This window comes from Trachurus japonicus, chromosome 23, assembly GCF_045865225.1.
Source record: "Trachurus japonicus isolate A0001 chromosome 23, Traja_1.0".
NCBI lineage: Eukaryota > Metazoa > Chordata > Actinopteri > Carangiformes > Carangidae > Trachurus > Trachurus japonicus.
Window position 1 is genome coordinate 14,066,850 of NC_140929.1, and position 18,294 is coordinate 14,085,143.

Genomic DNA, 18,294 nt, shown 5'->3' on the forward strand with positions numbered 1-18,294 from the left:
ACGAGGTTTACGTCTACGTCATCAACTTGCGACGTTCAGATATGACGTTTGTTTTCATCGACTTGGCATTGACAAGCTACATGAACAAAAACAAAATATTGCGATTTTAATCAAATTCAGATGTTATTTTCATGGTGAAGACTGTGTTGGTAAGTCTTTTGTTTAATATAACTTACGAAAACATCGGCACTCTGCTGGTTGAAGTTAAATATAAACGTTTAACACTTTTTGACTTCTCAGGGTTAGCGAGGTAGCTGACTGTTTACAGATTTCATCCTCATTTCAGTTGACTTTTTGTGTTAAAGCCTGTCCTTTGCGTCCAGTATGAGTGGGGGTTTGGCACCAAGCAAAAGCACTGTATATGTGTCCAACCTGCCTTTCTCTCTGACCAACAATGACCTACATAAGGTAATGTTTTTGTAGTGAAACAATGTCAACAATTCATCTGTTTAACAAGAATGATACGAGTAAAACACATGTCTCATTTCAGCTATTCACCAAATATGGAAAAGTTGTTAAGTAAGTAATGGCTCTGTTATATTAACTTTATTATCATTCAATTGTTTACAGCAATGTGTAAAAACTGAACAATAGCCATAGCATATAATCCACAATAACAAATTAAAGGCTCTGAGTATGTCTCTCTTTTTTTAAAGTAATAATTATTAAAACCAATTTCAGGGTTACAATTGTGAAGGACAAAGAGACTCGCCAGAGTAAAGGAGTGGCATTTGTTCTCTTCCTGGATAGAGAATCAGCTCACAACTGTGCAAGAGCAATAAACAACAAACAGGTGAGTTTGTCCCACCAATACAATTAGTTTAAACATGTCGTGTCTCACTAACAGCAAACTGCAATCTCTCTGTAACTGATAAGTGAATAGCCACTTAAGAATCATCACTGACAAAGGCATTTTTCTCACAGCTGTTTGGCAGAACGGTGAAAGCAAGCATTGCAATCGACAATGGACGAACAACTGAGTTTATAAGGAGGCGAAACTACACAGACAAGACTAAATGTTATGAATGTGGGGTTAGTGAAGTTTTTTGTCCTGTGGATCAACGTTTATTGAATTATATTTACAAGTAGAATATGTGGCCTGTCCTCTCTGAAGGGAAAAATGTCAAATAATGTTATGTGTAGAGAACAATCCTGGTTGTCCAGTGTCTGAATGTAATTGCATTTGTTTTTTATGAAATCACAGGATACAGGTCATCTGAGCTATGCATGCCCCAAAAACATGCTGGGAGAGAGGGACCCACCAAAGAAGAAAGAAAAGAAAAAGAAGAAAAAGGCCGAACAACCTGAGCATGTGTAAGTATTTAATAGCTGTTATCTGAGCTATTGTATAATAGACAATATATGTTTTTGTAATTCTTATATTTTCCTTTACAGTGAGGAGGAAGAAGAAAGTGAAGAAGAGGGAGAAGACCCAGCCTTAGATAGCCTGAGTCAAGCTATAGCTTTTCAGGTTGGTCTGTGTAAACTGTAAAAGTCGCTGCAAACATGTGATTCAGGATTTGTGGATCCTTAAGTGTCTTTGTGACCTACACATCCCTTCACCGCCTCAACTACTGTTTAAGGCTGAAGCTAGTCAGGTTGTAGAAAGCTGTCCAATAACATTTACAGATTGCTTTTCCTGTCTTTCCCTCCAGCAAGCGCGAATTGAGGAAGAGGACGGGAAACGGAGGAGGAAGGCTGAAGAGAGTGATGCTAAGGCTTCAACATCCTCAGATTCTAAAAAACCAAGGATCAAGAAGAGTGCATACTTCAGTGATGAGGAGGAGCTGAGTGATTAATTATAGTAATGTTTTAGTTTTTAAGGTGTTTTGTTTTACAATTGGGGTATTAGTATGCTTTAGAAATGTTCCTTTTGTACATAGAGCTGAGACATCTCTCTGTAAAAATGTAATAATGGTTCTTGTGTTGACGCATTATGTGTGAGACTTTTTTATACTATTGAATAAACCCTTATTTCTTAACAAGACTATTGGTTGTTGTTTATTTCAGCATTAACAGTGAAATCACATACAGAATGCTTAAGTATAAAGGAGTTTATTGACTATGAGTTAAAAAAAAAGCAAATGAAAAAGCATTCACAGGTTATTAACAAATGACTCCGATTTGATGATGGATGAAAATCTATACACACACACTAAATTATATATATACACATACATACACACAGTATACAATTGGCTACTCAATTGTAATTAAAAAAAAAAAGAAAAGAACATTTATTTTATCCCCAAAATGAGGAGTGAGTTATTTCTGTACCACTTGAAGTCTAATTAGAATCTTAAATATTGCAACAGCCACATTGCTGCAATCGGGGTTTCTCTGCGGGAGCATCCAGTTGGTAGAAGATAATGGAGATCCACATGGTTATCCTTGATATGAAACAGTTTGGGAACCCCTGGCTGCCTCCGTCTGTTCGCTTGGGATTGTGGTCTTTGGAGCTCGCTTGCGTCAGCACGCAAACAAAGCGAGGGGTTCCCCAATGTTTAACACATCTGTGGTCTAAACTGCTGCGGCACGTCTGCAGTCTGCGGCGCAAACGCTATGATGAAAGGATATTAAAGTACAGTGAGCGGATATGAGTGGGATCGTGTTAACACATTGTCGTATGCAGCATTCGCTACTGTGTCTTTTGCTGCATTCGGGCACTGTCGGAAATAAAATGTTGTAGGGTTCACTACAGGGAGAAAGAGGTGGCTGCCGCACGCGATGACTAGTCACTGGTATTTATGAACTGACTACTACATTATCATATAGAATATAAGCATTTATTAATATAAGCCATTTTACGTGTTGTGTGCTAGTGTAAATCATCTATTTTACATTTGAATCCTTACAGGAGGTTTTCTTTTGACGATTTTGCGTATGAGCTGCTCTGTATCTGTACCCGAACTGAATCAATCATGTGACAAAGACATTTAAATCAAACGCTGCACGAGAAGATGAATTTCCTTCAGCGTTTCCACCGGTTTTAATGTGTGCAAATGTGTAAAATCAGCTGTAATGTTTGACTAAAAATGAAAACCTTCGTGCATACGAATGTATATTACATCTAGGTTGTGAACACTGTGTATTCTGGGCCGCGTTTGTTGTTTTAATAACCAAATTAAGAACGTATCTATTATCCTCAAAGCACAGAAATCCGCGCTTACAGTGGCTCAGTGAACGCGTCATAGATTCATCAAGAGGAGGAATGTCAGGCTGGGGAAGTAGCCCGGCGTCTGATTGGTCGAGGCGAATCACGTGACCATTTCCCAAGCGGAGTTTCCACGACAGCTGGAAGCCGAGCGGCACAGGCGCATCGCTTCTTTGGCTAAAATTGTCGAAAATAACAAGACTTGAGCTCGTCTCAGCACCTCCAGAGAAACCCTGGTCTGGCATGGGCGACAAGAGGAGTCCCACAAGGTAAACGACCGAGTTGGTGCGTCGCTAATTCAAACTAGGAGGGAGAGAGAGGGAGAGGGAGAGGGGGAGCGGACATCAGCGAGCGCACGGAAAAAATGGGTTTTCTCCGCGGTCTCTCTCTCTCTCGCTCGCTCTCTCTCTCCTTCCCTCTTTCGCTCTCTCCCTCTCTCGCGCTGCATATGTGTGTGTGCGCGCGTGCGAGCTGTGCGCGCGCGGGTGTTAAAACCTCATCGCCAATTACAGTGTCGGATCACAGCGCGCTCGCAGATGATTTCCTAAATCCTATAGGCTTACCCAGATGTTTGCTATCGATAGCCTCCGTGGATGCGAGCTCAACTCACTCCTCTTGTCTCATCTCACCCCCCTTTTCCTCTGCTTTCTCACCACCACCACCACCACCACCACCTCCTCCTCCTGTATTTATTGTTGTTATTTCCCCAAATTTCTTCTTCTTTATTTTCGTTTTTACATTTATTGTTTTAAAGGCCGAAGCGTCAACCGAAGCCCTCCTCCGACGAGGGGTTTTGGGACTGCAGCGTGTGCACGTACAAGAACACGGCCGAGGCTTTCAAGTGCATGATGTGTGATGTGAGGAAGGGGACATCAACAAGGTAAGGCGACCGACATACATTACCTTTGGTGGCTTTTCCATTAGCGAGTCCCAGTGTGTGTGTGTGTGTGTGTGTGTGTGTGTGTAAGGAGGAGGGGGAAATGGAGGGGGGCGGGGGGGTGGGGGGTCCTTAGGGACTGAGGGGCAGCCCCCCCACAGGAAAATAACCAGTTTAATCTCCTTGCTACCCCCCCACCCCCCTCCTTTTAGCAATTCTCTACTTGTACCATGAGCAAATGCATGAATATGATGCATTCGATGGTGCATTTGTACAGTAAATATTTAACCCTTCCCTCAGTTGCAGTTTAGACAGTAAACAAAAATAGTAAACACAGCCATCTACTCCGTCTCTATTCTCTCATAACCTCAACATGTTAATTTGTTAGTTCTGTCTCCTCACATAGATCTCCTCTAAGCGCCGCATTAGTCTCATTAGTCTCCATTTTCTTGCCCGGGTGCTGACACTGACCTCGGTGAAATGAGGGAAAGGCATGGCGCTCTCTTTAAGCACACACATCAATCTAGTTGCCCTGGTGATATTTGTAACAGACCCAGGGGCTAGACAGGTACTCTACTCAAGCATACAAAAACACACGCACACACACACACACACACACACACACACACACACACTAGGCTGTGCCCTCTGCGCCTGAGGATGATATTTCTCCTGACATTTGAAGCAGGAAATGACTTATTCCTTAGTGAGCAGTCATTATCAGGATTAAAACACAACAAAAGAGGGTGAAGGAGAGGAAGTGTGTCTGTTACCCTCTCCCGCATTAGCACAACTTTCTCAGTGATTTCACTAAAGCAGAAAGAGCAACAGAGCATCAGTGCAGTTGTCAGTTCTGATGCCTTTTCAGAATTGTGGCATTTGTCTCGGTGCATGCAATTACACAATATATATCTGTGTGTGTGTGTGTGTGTGTGTGTGTGTGTGTGTGTGTGTCTGTTTTTTTTTTCTTATGTGTGTGCGCACTTGGGTGATGTGTGTGTGTGTGTGTGTGTGTGTGTGTGTGTGGGAGGGCTAGTTGTGGAAAGAGGTTGTCAGAGCAGCTGCCAGACAGACAGCCATAGCTCATTACTATGCAACAGCTTAATCAGCCTGCTGTCATCAGAGACACACACACACACACACATACACACACACTGATGTACAGATGCACTCAACATGCAAATTTTACACATGACTGCATACATATTCGTACACAATTGCACGTTCTTGATGTGCACACTCCTAGACACACACGCACATGCACACGCACGCACACTTGAGCGCAGTTGCTGCTCACACAAACAAAGAGATTAAGCAGCAGACATGCTGTTGTCATAGGGTCCAGCTTATTGCAATTGAGCGTTGATTGTTGAGGACACTTCACTGACTCTGGTGTGTTGCTGTAACAAACAAGAGGCCTGCAGCTGTGCAAAGAACCTGCCTGGATCTTTCCCAAAAGCTTTGACACTCTTTGTCCTCCCCATCTGGACATTTTTTTTCTTCTTTTTTTTTCTCTAAATCAGGCGGTAAAGTCACAAGGACGACGCCAAGGCCCAGGATTCCTTGCCACACCCCTGACACTTAGCGACAGATTTAGAAAGAGTCAATAATACGAAAGGTCTCATTTAACGTTAATAACCCCCGTGTCTTCTCAACTGCAGCGCTGCACAAGTGTTGTAGTAGCGGCGTTGTCATGCTCTGACACAAGGCCACACATAAACACTCAAACACGCGCCAACGCTGCAGCAAAATGGCCACACAGGTGGTCGCAGCTGTTAATGACTGAACACAACAGACAAGTGGGTTTCTCAGCGAGCAAGCCCAAGGTGCTAAAGGGCAAACGACATGCGGAATATAAATGTAGGACACGGCAAATTCCCCTCGCCGGTTACTAAACAAGCATGACTGAGCCATTATTGTGAAGTAATGAATTAATGCTCGGCCCCGTTTGGGCACGGAGCGTCCAGTGGTCGCAGGAAGCATCCCAGAAAACTGAAGGTCACCAGGTTTGAGAGCCAGGGTGGGCTCTGTGAAGTTGGGTTAAATCGATCTATCGCAGGTCTAACTTAACGCACTGAATTTCACTTCTCCTCGACAGAATCTCTGTCTTTTCAGGCGCCGCTAAAGGTTACAGACGCCAGCGAAAGAGAACATTTTAGGACAAGGTAGAGCAATATTTTAGGGGGAAAGAGTGTAGCGTGTAGATAGCCGTCAGGAGATGAAGATGAATGTTTTATGGAGTTGAGCTTTAGCAGATCTCGCCGCCTGGATCCGACTGATGTGGAGAGATGATCTACTGCAGGGGCCCCGAGCCGGCGGGCTGATTGAGAGCACGCTGTTGGGTTTGACTGGAGACAGGGATACATCAGCAGGATTGGACTTGCTTATCAGTGGAGGTGGAGAGAAATGGAGGAGAGAGACAGACTGACAAAGAGGGAACTGGCCGACGTTCTGCTAAAACTGCGAGCGGCTGGAAAAAAAAAAAGTTCTGCAGCCGGGAAGTCAAATGTGAAGACAGACACACAAGTGGAGCGGGATAAAACAGGAATGAGTGTTTGAATATTCTCTCTGCACCTAGTCATTTGTGCAAATTAATATGGAAAAATATGGCGCTCCTCTATGGCAAGCTGCTAGTGTGGAGTATTTAATTAAAGCTATCTTAGAGGAGCTTTTGGATCACAACACAGCCTCATTACCTTAAGACTTTTCCTGGGGAAAAAGTGGCCATTTTATCTTCCTGTGACTCTTTGGCCTCAGTCCCAGCCTTTGAAAACCGGCGTGATAGATGAAAGTGGAGGTACAGTGGTGTAATACTTAAAAAGAAAAAGAGGCTGTTTGATTAGCGCAAGGTCACAGGTTTGATTCCCTATCAGATGGAGTAGGCAGAGTGTCCTTGAGCAAGACAGGGAGGCCTCCCAGTGCACCCATCAAAAGTTGTGCTTGATTAAAGCGTCACGCTGATGTTTAAAATATAAGATGAAGGGAGGCCGACACGGTTCAGACTAAATGCACCTGTCAGGTGTTTCATTGAAAATGTGGTGTGAAGTGATGCTGACAGACGGCTATTAAACCCAAACCTAAACACCATCCTTAGGCAAATAGTGCTGGGTGTAATAGAGCGACGTGTGTGTGTATATGTGCGTGTGTGTGACCTTCTCTGGTGTCTCGCCTCCACTATCTGCATCTGTTCACCGAGCCGAGCTCTGACAAGTCAGGCCCACCAGGGAAACACTCAGCATGTGTGCACGCTCTGCTTTCAAGAGCATGTTTGGCAGCATTGTATTTCTACAGGTCAGGACAGTGAGCTCGATCATGTTCCTATTAGTTCTCCCTCTTGTTTGTGTTCGCTCTCTCTCTCTCTCTCTCTCCATATCCTTATCTCTCCTCCCTCTCAGCGATCTTTCCGTCTCTCCCTCGCTCTGCTTCTCCCCGAGAGTTGAACTTAACCTAGGGCGTCTGTCGGTGACAGGTTGACTGATGTGCAGGTTTCATCGGCTCCACCTAAACAAGCACAAGCCTTACTGGCTCACTGGGAACTTGTCAGCATTTGGCTGTTTAGATGTTGTTTTTTTTATCATCCTCCACACAAGCTCGCCCTCACAGTTCACGTGCAGTGCAAACACTCAAAATTGGACTCTAACTGTGCGTTTGGCTCACTTGCAGTCAGTTTAGACACGGTAAAAAAATTCAGCTCTCAATATAATACAGTCTGAATTATCAGAAGCAGGAAAGCAGTCTAACTATTGGGTTTAGTGATACATGTTAATTAACAAACTGAGGGAGAACGGTGGGCTATTAGTATTATGTGCTTAACAGGGTTAGGGTTGTCCATACCAGTCCATACCAGTCTCCCAAAGTCCAGACTAACATCTTGTCAATGTCTTGTCTCATTCCGTCTTCAATCTGGAGATTTGGCTCGGAGCCAGTGAATTGTGAGCATTTTTCGCTTCAGACACGATTGGAAAAAATCGATGGCTTGTCAAAATATTTGCACATTAATTCTCTGCCCATCGCCTCATTCTTTCAGCCCTACCAAAAGGAGACAGCGATCAACCGCATGTAAACAAGATGAGCCAAGTAAATTGCTCTCAAAAATCAAAGCTCTGATGCTGATATTGACAACATACATACAGTTGATGTCATTTCAAAGCTATTGCATGAAGCCAGTCAGTCTTTGGTTTCAATAGATGAGATATCCATTATAAAAATATGAAATAACGATCAGCCCGCTGGAGCCGTCTGGATGTGTCGTAATTGAGCCTTGTCAGAAAGCTGATTTTAACATTTGGCTGGAGAATAACTTCAAAATGCAAAAAAAAAAGGAAAGGGAGCAGGATTAATTATCTCCTTTTTTCCTGTTCTCTCAAAATAGCTGCATTGGTAAAAATGAACGCAACTGCCGTGGAATAGCAATAGACAATATACCGCTGTATATGCATACATTAAGTGCTGCCTGGAGAAAAATCGTATCATTGAAATTCATAGTGTAAAGTGTGAATTAGCTGCATTTCTGTGTTGTTCCACTGCCTGTGTACACATTTATAAGACGTTACTGAAGATGTTCTCTTTAACAATAAAGCCAGTAGCTCTATTTCTTACATATCTATTAGGCATATTATTATTAGCTTCTTGGTTAGTTTTGCCCTTCTCTACTCATTTTACAGCCTTTTACAGATTCCATGTTGGAGAAATAACCTGTTTTTTAAGCTGCAAAAAAGGTGTGTGGGCGAAAGCTAATTTACCAGACACAACAAAATTGTACCCCTGTTTAGCTGCTGTGTTAATGCCAGTGTTAATTTCCCACTCTGATTACACAAAAAGAACGTGCTACGAGCAGAGAGCAACACATTTGACTCTCACCTTTAGAGTCGCTGCGTCTCCATTCACTTTAAGTGCCGCTAATGGAAACGGCAGATTTGTTGTTATTATTCCGCAACAGCTTTTGGTGCTTAACGTGGAGTCTGGTCTCCTTGGGAGAGTGTTATGAAACGCATCCAGGTATTTTCAGCCGTTCTAAGCTGTGCGCGCTCTTTGGTTTTGAAATAGTACTTGGATGATGGGCGATTATGTCGAATGAGATCATTAGAACAGACAACAGCAGATACTGATAAGCAGGTTTTATGAGCTGGGTCAAATCTGCAGTAAAGAAAAGCAGGGATTATTATTATGATCAGTTTAAAAAAAAAAAAGAAAGGGGAGGGGGGATGAGGAGTCAAACGACTGATGTAAATTGCATCTATAAACATGATGCATGTAAAACAAACCAATCAGGGTTTTATAATCCCATCTAAATTATTACATCCTCTAATAAGTCACACAGTGGGCTGGGTTGTGTGGGTTACTGGTGTTAGTGTTCACACTGCCTTCCAACACCAGAGTGTACACCAGGGACAATGAAGCTGGCTGTTATCACGTCACTGTGGCTGAAGATTATGGCTACATGATAAGCCTGTAATTACTACAGTGACACTGATGCATGACATACTGCTCTATGTGTGTTTGTGTGTTTGTGTGTGTGTGTGCAGGCAGGCAGGCCCTTCTGTGTGTGTGTGTGAGGAGAATGTGGTGGAGTAAGGCTAGCGGGCTGTAGAAGGTGTCATAAACCACAGGACATGGAGAGCCATCTGTCTCTCTCTCTTTCTCTCTCTCTCTCTTTCACACACACACACACACACACACGGCAGTAACATGTACAGGCAGGGAGAGACATTAATCATGGGGTTGGAGCAGCTCCCAGGAGCAGCCTACAACCTGCTGATAGAAAACCTGACACACACACAAACACACCTATACTACACCTGGATTGAGGCTGTTCAACAGGGCAGAAAATAAGCTGTTTCACAATGATCTTACAATCATCACAGAGCCAGGGAGATGAGATTTGTTTATAGCCGCACACACACACACACACACACTCCAATGCTTATTTGCAGTCCATCAGCTGTCCTGTGGGCTGTTTGCTCATCACACAGCGTACTCGACAAATGTTAGCGAGCAGTCCAAACATCTGCAGAATCCCGCGCTGCTGCCGCCTGGATGCGACACATGACTGGTTCAACGTTTTTACACGCCTGGATTAATGGGCCAGAGCTGCCATGTCAGGACCACAGACACGTCTTTTTAACCTTTAATAAGGCTTCAGAATAAATGTCCGCCTATATGGTTGCCCTACTTTCAGTCCAAGACTTGTTTTTTATTATATTTATTTATAACATGCATTTAATTTATATACTTTATAAATGAAAGAGAGAATAAAACAACCACACAAATAAGTAAATAACCCCTTTTACAGAAAAGACAAGCAATAAGCTAATGTACCACATCCATGGTTTCCAAACAACATTCATTTTCAACTGTATTTTAGCTGTAACTTTTCCCATAAAGACCTCATTCACCTTTAGTTGCCATTGTGTGGTATTCAGGGATTGTGGCTACAACCATAAGGTTGTGATGCTTTTTTTGGTTTGGTTTTTTGTTTTTGTTTTTTTAGCTATCAGGAGAAGAATCCGACTTGATCTTTAGAACAAATACACATTTCTGGACCTTTATGTCCCTGTTCAGACATTTCACTTCCTGTATTACCACCTGTAGTGGAGATTGTGGATTTATAAAGGCAGCAGTTCAGATTTATTAGCGTCTGTTCGCCCAAATACAGCATAATAAAACGGCTGCTAGATGTACTTATGCTTGTGGTATGTTGTTGCTTGGTGGTTTTTATCTGTTGTCACCATATTTGTCCATACAAGACATTCTGGCTTACACACACACACACACACACTCGACCACGCCATCTGTTTTAACTGCTGAGTCACATCAAGCAGCAGTGTCGACCTGTTTGTCGAGTGTGGCAGAAACACAACTGTCTCATAATTTGACCACCTACTGAATCTGTAACTTGCTTCACAACTGCGAGCAGGAGTCATGTTCTAGTGGCGTGTTGGTTCATTAGGTGCGTTATTTATTTCCCCTCTGTTTTTCTGAGCACAGGCCAGAGGTGGCGGAGTTCGAGGTCACTGGGTGCAGCAGAAGGAGGGAGAGAGGAGTGCGAAAGGGTAGAGGAGTGAGATGGTGAGACGTGTTGTGTGTGTGTGTGTGTATGTGTGTGTTAGAGTGTGTGCACGCATGAGACATACTTGAGAGGAGGTCAGCCAGAGTTCCCCTGTTCGTGAAGGAGCGAGGGATCAGTGACGGCGTTTGTACTTTCCTGCCTTTCCAGCCTGCAGGTTGACATGAGTTTGCTTTGAGCTTTACGCTTTACAAAAGCAGAGAAAGATGGTGAGCTGCAAAGGCTGAAAGAGAGAGGGGATTATGCTTGTTTTGCATTTTGCACTGTAGAAAATTAGGAACGATCTTACCGAGAAGAAACCAGCGCAGCCGATGGCGGCAAACACGTCTCTGTAATAGTCTCCCTATTGTTGTCTTAGAGAGAGTCCACGTTTTCCTGATCACACTCACAGTGAATTAAAAAAGACATTGTTGTGGCTAACGTCCATTGTTGTCTTCACTCTCCTGTTTTCTAGGAAATACAATTCAGTGTGTTTAAGCTCCCATCGTAACGTCCTAATTTCCCAGTGTGGGACTCCATTAGCTGGTGTAGAATAGATGGCACGAGTGGAGCAGCTATCGATCGGAACAACAGTTCCAACACGCAGTATTAATGTCAGAAAGAATAGGCCGTTACATTAGGCACAGAAATTCCTGTTGGAATCAATAGACACATACACACACACACACACACACACTCGGCTTCTGAGGCCAGCAGCGAAGGCCTAAGTGCTAAGATAATAACCATTTGATTGGGTTAACAGAGGCAGCTCTGTTTAGGCTTGCTGCTTTGCCTCACTGTAATATTAGGTTGTCTCCTCTTTCACCTCCAGGTTATTGAGCTGGCTCTATTAGAGAGAATCTACTTCATTGTAATGCATGAGGAAGATAGGATGTACAAAATATGTTTATAGTTGGCCTCTCATTACTCTCAGGCACATCGAGTCCTTTCCTTTTTAAATAGAAAAGACCATTATTAGGCTCTGCTGACTTTTTCTTTTTGTCCTTGATTGCACATTAAGCAAAAACACACTGCACTCATTTGCTGCATTAATGAGACAGCGGTAATTCATCTGCTCATTACATACAGCGAATCACACACACACACACACACAAACGCATCTTGAGCCGAACGCGTCAGTCAAACACAAAGCAACAGGGAGGGGATGAATGAGGCAGCCTGTAGTCTTGTTTTTATTTTTGGAAGCTGCTAACATTTGTCCTGAGGGCAGGACGGTCGATTCTGTTGTGACAGTCGCTGCTTTGTGCGCGAGCTCCAGTAAATTCAGAACACCAGACACTGCTTTGTTGCTGTAGGAGGAGTACCGGGGTAAAAGGATGTCAAGGAGAGCTGCAAATTGCTGGAGCTGGGGAAACAGAGGACTTTGAGAGGCCTCTGCTTTTATTTAAAAAGTGTCAGCAGTTCTGCAGCATCGTGCTGACAAGACAGACATATTAGAGGATCTCTACATCTCCTCCCTATCAGACAGTTATGTAGGCCAAGAGACCCATTTGCATTTCACTCCAGCCTCACTAGCATCACTGCATGTTCTGTGAAGGCAGCGATAACTCGGGGAAAAAACTGACTCTCAGAGAGGCTCTTTGAAGCTGGGCCCCAATTTAGGTCATCCGAGAACTGTTAAACAACAACTTTGCCCTTAGAACAAGAAAGCAGACCGGCTGACTCGCCTCGTACGCCGCGTTTCCTCCTAGAAAATGAGACTGAAGCCTCTAAATTGAACTAAATGGGGCACAAAGGCTCCTTTTTGGCAAAAAAAAAAAAAAAAAAAGTGGCACACAGCACTGCAACACTTGGCCAGGTGCACAGACTAATTTTGTGAATGGATTCTGTTCAGTCCATTACATTTGTACTAGCTGTCCTTGTGCTGCGTTACACCCTTATAATTACATCAGGCAAGTACAGAAGGACGTTTTTTGCGAATCACCTGGAAGCCCGTGTTTGATAATTGCAAAACTTTTCAGAGGGGTCACAAGCAGGTTGGTACACTCGATAGAAGCAGCTGTACAGTTTCACCTACAGGGCTGCAGGAAGTTAAAAAGAGAACTTTTTTTTTTTTTAAAGGTAGATGTTTTACTTTTTCTGAGCAATTTAAATATCAAGACTGTCAATATTATGGTGCAGTAGGTGTCTTTCAGTCTGTAAAACAGTAAAACAGGCTCATCTAATATGAAATGACTTTTCACAGCTCTGATTACAAGTGCAACTGCTCAACAGGGCTCAGAAAACACACACACACTGTGCTCTTCTGCTGTCCTCACCATGCCCTCATGCCTTATCCGCTCACTGCTGTGTGTGCGTCTGTGTGGGTGCACGCACGCGTTCGTATGCGCCGTCTGTCGATTGCGTACCTTTTCGTGTGCGCCCACTTGTCATGTTTGCGTACGTTCAGCTCTCGGTTCCGGTGCGGTGTCGGCATGCCGCGATGCGCATAGTGTAGGTGCCTTCATACATGTAACTGTGCTGTTTGTGCGTGCGTGCGTGCGCGTGTCTGTATGTGTGCAAAATTAAGCCCTAGATGTGTATGTGGACTCTCAACAGATGGCCTTTTCAACACTCTCGCCTTTCAGCTCCGGCTCTTGCCAGCCCCAAAACACACACACACACACACAGAAATACGATCACAGTCCTCATGCATGCAAACTGTTGCCAGACCAATTGCATAATGCATCATTTTTGAGACAGTAGAGAGTTGGAGAGTGGAAAAGTGACTGTGAGGAGTAGCATATAGTGGAGCATTTCGCAGGTTATTATTTTTTGATATCACATCCAAGTTCAGCATTTTGTAGCATGTACATGACCAGGACTAAATGATGCAAGCCTTAAAACAACCTGCAGGAAGGCTGCAGGAATATTAATGTGCGTAATGTTGTATTTCAAAATCTTTAAATCAATAAATCGGGAAAAGTATAATTATTCCAAGGCAGAAACAGCCACTAAACAGCCAACGGTGAGCAAGGATGTTAAGCTGGTGAGGGATTGCTGCTTTGTTGTTGGAGTAATGTGCCATGTCTGTTCTCAGTGCATTTCACACACCTTTTGTTTTCAGAAAAAAAAAAAAAAACCTCATCCCCTGCGAGGGCTAAAAACAAGCCTGTGCAGGTAGCTACATATCTCACAGATGGCTGAATCCTGAGTTATATTCTGAACAAACTAGATGTGTTTTGCCACTTGCTGCCAGTGTTAAGAGCACTTCAGCAGCCCCGTCCTAACCAGCACTGGCAGCGATTATTGGCTCTTGATTATGGTGGTACGCTAGCATGAAGCAATGTGTTCACTGTGATTTTCCCTATCATTAATCTGCCACACTCTGTCTCTCCCCTTTCGCTCCCTTCCTCTTTATGTCTCTCTCTCTCTCTCCCTCTCTCTTTACTCACTGTTCCCCCTTCCCCCCACTTCCTCCCCCCCGGATCAGGAAGCCTCGTCCCGTCTCCCAGCTCGTCTCGCAGCAGCAGGTAACGCAGCAGTTCGTGTTGCCCTCGCAGCCCAAAAAGGAAAAAAAGGAGCGGGTAGAGAGGGAGAAGAGCGACAGAGAGCCAGCCCTCAAGAAAAACAGTCACAAGAAGATGAGGTAAACAAACTGACAGCAGGTTGGGGGATCAACAGGAATCGGATATTAGAGGGATGCATGAAACAACACCAGACTTTGTAGGTGCAGTTTATGTAAGCTAGGTCGTGCTGGATTTCAAACAAATACTCTTAAATGTCCGCCTTTGTTTCATGTCACTTTCCCCACTGTTCTCTCATCCATCAGGCCCAGATTAAAAAACATCGACCGCAGCAGCGCCCAGCACCTGGAGGTGACAGTTGGGGACCTGACGGTCATCATAACAGACTTTAAGGAGAAGGCCAAGCCCTCGTCCACCTCGGCCACGTCCTCCAGCGCCGCGTCGTCGGTGGTCGACCACCACAGCCAGAACGGCTCCAGCTCAGAAAACACAGAGAAGGGGCTTTCCCGCTCCTCCTCACCGCGGGGAGAGGGGAGCTCGGTCAACGGGGAGTCCCACTGAGTCGCCCCCTCCAACCCCTCACCCCCCTCCACCCCATCCACCTCCAGACACATCTCATCCGCAAGTCCACAGGTCACTTGGAGGGGAAACTTATATCTACTTTAGAGCTGCACAAAAACAGTTTTTGTTCACTTTCCTCTGGAGTCGTGACCTGTTTATCAGAGAACAAGATGCCAGCCCTTCAGATTTGGCATGTTTATCATTTGAAAGATTCTCCTCAGCACTGGAATTCTGTGTTTAGAAAGCAATATGAAATACACTTTGCTCCATCTCGGAAGTTACAGTCACCAACATTACAATGAAATGTTTGGACAGTGTGCTGAACCTTTTCCGTTTTTTTTTATTATTATCCTCTGTGGGTTCCTTCAGATGCACCTGCCTGTCAAGGTTTTCCCTTCTTCAATATTTTTATGAGACAGAATGTGCAGTTCTACCCTTGGAAATATCTCCAGTGGCCGGCAGAGTGACCTCTTCTTCCCCCGCGTGGATTTCTCAGCCACTGTCTGGAATCTTTACCTTCATGTTACAAACCTGAGTAATCCTTGTACATGGTCTCTCAGTGTCCTGACTCCTTACGCTGAACCTTCAGTCTGACAGTGAACCTTTGCTCCTGATCTTGATACTCCCAAGCTTTTACTCCTGGACTGCCTCCGCTGAAGAGACTTTTTTGACACAGTGTAGTGGCTGTATGTCTTTCCATAATGTCTGGAGCAGGTTGTTTAGTTCAGGTATGCTTACTCATGTCCGTACAATGGCACCTGAAAGGTGCAGCATGTGATTTTAAAGGTCGATACCGGTGTCATTTTGTTTGTTTCACAGTCAGATAAGTTTGAGGTAGTTATTTTTTTCTATCTTGGCTGCCATTCATTTTGTTCAGTATAAACCACAAATGTAAATCTGCATTAAGTGATATTTTTGATATAGAACACAGAATTTAATTACTTTGGGTGATGTAAAATGCTGAACATAAAAACATGGAGAACTATAGACTGTTCATGTTCAGCAAACCAGTTGAGAAAACCTACTGTTACACTGCCTAGCTAACACAGAAACACCAGAAGCAATCATTTAGCTAGCAGCTGGTAGAGAAAGTAAACAAGAAACTAGCTAACTAGCTACTAGAGACGTAGTTCAGACAAGCTGTTGTTATGCTACCTGACTTACATGAAACAGGACACGTTTTAAGTTTGCTATAGCTTGGTAAAGGAAGTCTTAATGATTACTTGCTAACTAGCTGCTAGTGGCGATCAAAACCAGAGCTACCAGTGAGGTGGACATTGGACAAAAATAGAAACATCAGTCTAAAGTTGTTGTAAAGCTGGTATGTGTCTGCTAGATATGGAACTAAGCGTTAAATAGCTAATATAATAGCGTTTAAGAGCTGAAGCCAGTAATATCTCAGGGCTGTGTTTCATAAAGTTGATAATGTATTTTCTGCCCTCTAGCTGTCAAAAAAGATGATTCTAATGCAGCTTTAAGAGTTGTTGCCTTCAAAAATGGATCAGTCAAGCTCAATCATGATTTCCCAGAGTTATCTAGGCAAATGAGACAATGATTCTTGTAGCGTTCTGAATTTGCATCATTGTATTTCCATTTGTGCTTTTATTTTCTTAACCAAGAGCTAATTTCAAGGTTTATCTGAGTGAAAGTTATAAAAAAAAATAATAATAATGTTGATTGCACAATGATGGATTGATGACAAAGGTGCCGTAGCTAAAAAAAAATTACACTGGTATTCTCCTTTTAATCTCTGCTGCACAAACAGGACAACACCTGTTCAGCGTCCCAGTGGGAAACAGGAGGTGTTCATACTGTTCTCCTCTTTCACAAGAAAAGGACCCAGTTTGGATGCAAGAATTGTGCTTTGTACAGTGGAACGAGTTCTTACTGTTGGACACATTTGTGAGCTGCACAGGGGATATCCTGCGGTGTGACGGACTTCAGAGACTGTTTTAATTCCTCCATTTTGATGAAACAAAGTGGAGGGGCTATAGAGTATACTAAACTCCCAGCAGAACAACTATAGATTAACCTAACTACACAATAACTTATAAAAACATGTAGAGTAACTACACAGATAATTGATATTTCTAAAATATTGTACTACAATGTCTTGATGTGGCTGTATTATCCATCATACCAGTGTTATTGTCGGGATTTTTACTTTAACATTTTAGCACACATCCTGAGAACTGTCATGGCATGATAATATTACGGTCTCGGTATATTGTGGGACAGACTATGTCTCTTAGTTTGTTAGAATTGTTTAATGTGTCAGAGATGTACTCTCATAGGTTCACTACACTAGCTGGGACTAGGTGTGTGGACTCGTGAGGACTGTTCGGACAGACATTCGTTATTTGATTGTGGCAAAAATGGAAGACACTTAAAAATGTGTTGGTGTCACTTGTTGATACTTTTTTGTTTTGTTTTGCTTTGCCATGCTCAATTGATTTAAAAAATGTGTGACCTTGTTTATTACGTGTCTGAATAAGAAAATAACAAAATTCAAAACAAAAAATGTCCGTTTCTTATGCACAAATAATTTTTTACTTTTTATGAATTTGTTTCTATTATACAAACAGATGCATGCACACACCTTTGTAGTTTCATTTGTCAAACCTTTTCCATTTGTGTTTTACTGTGTTTTTTTTTTATCTTAATCTTTTGAATGACTTAACTGCTTATTTCCACGAGGCATGCAGGTTCATAGTTTTCTCAAAACATCAGGCCCATATCACTCTTCTTTTGAAAACAGTTAAGCCTAAATACATGTCTGACATTGATATATTTTTATGCAATAGTTATGAGCATATGGTTTGTTTACACACTTATCAGTTAGATTCACATCATTCAATAACCTAATTTCCCCCACACTTAATGAAAATGAAATTGAGTTCAGGTCTGTTTGTCTAATGCAGCCGGCCACCTCAATAAAGACGACTAGTCACTTAAAGCCAGGCTGAATGGGTCTTTTCAGAGGTGAAATCAATTCAAAGTTGCAGCAGACAGAGCCTGAGGGGGGAGGGAAAGGGAGGAATCAACTTTGCTTATCGCTCCCACCCTTCCCCCATGTAAGGGTCTCGACCTCCTGCTTCAGTTGCAAGAAGCGCATCAAGTGAAACTAATAGAACAAAGAGAACAACCGGAAGCTTGAGTTTGCTTTCAAAATAAATGCATGGATAGTGAA

General features: G+C 43.1%; 2 protein-coding genes across 2 annotated transcripts; both read left to right on the top strand.

The window, feature by feature from the left end:
* The first annotated feature begins 11 nt into the window (after positions 1 to 11).
* On the top strand, positions 12 to 1,981 carry zcrb1 (zinc finger CCHC-type and RNA binding motif 1). Its single transcript, XM_085769808.1, has 8 exons — positions 12 to 149; positions 306 to 408; positions 491 to 519; positions 682 to 793; positions 925 to 1,032; positions 1,205 to 1,314; positions 1,396 to 1,471; positions 1,656 to 1,981. Exons 2-8 carry the CDS (start codon positions 325 to 327, stop codon positions 1,797 to 1,799), a joined length of 663 nt encoding a protein of 220 aa, XP_085625934.1. The 5' UTR covers positions 12 to 149; positions 306 to 324; the 3' UTR covers positions 1,800 to 1,981.
* Positions 1,982 to 3,248: 1,267 nt separating this feature from the next.
* Positions 3,249 to 17,593, top strand: yaf2 (YY1 associated factor 2). Its single transcript, XM_085769070.1, has 4 exons — positions 3,249 to 3,423; positions 3,909 to 4,034; positions 14,510 to 14,665; positions 14,849 to 17,593. Exons 1-4 carry the CDS (start codon positions 3,398 to 3,400, stop codon positions 15,102 to 15,104), a joined length of 564 nt encoding a protein of 187 aa, XP_085625196.1. The 5' UTR covers positions 3,249 to 3,397; the 3' UTR covers positions 15,105 to 17,593.
* The last annotated feature ends 701 nt before the right edge of the window (positions 17,594 to 18,294 follow it).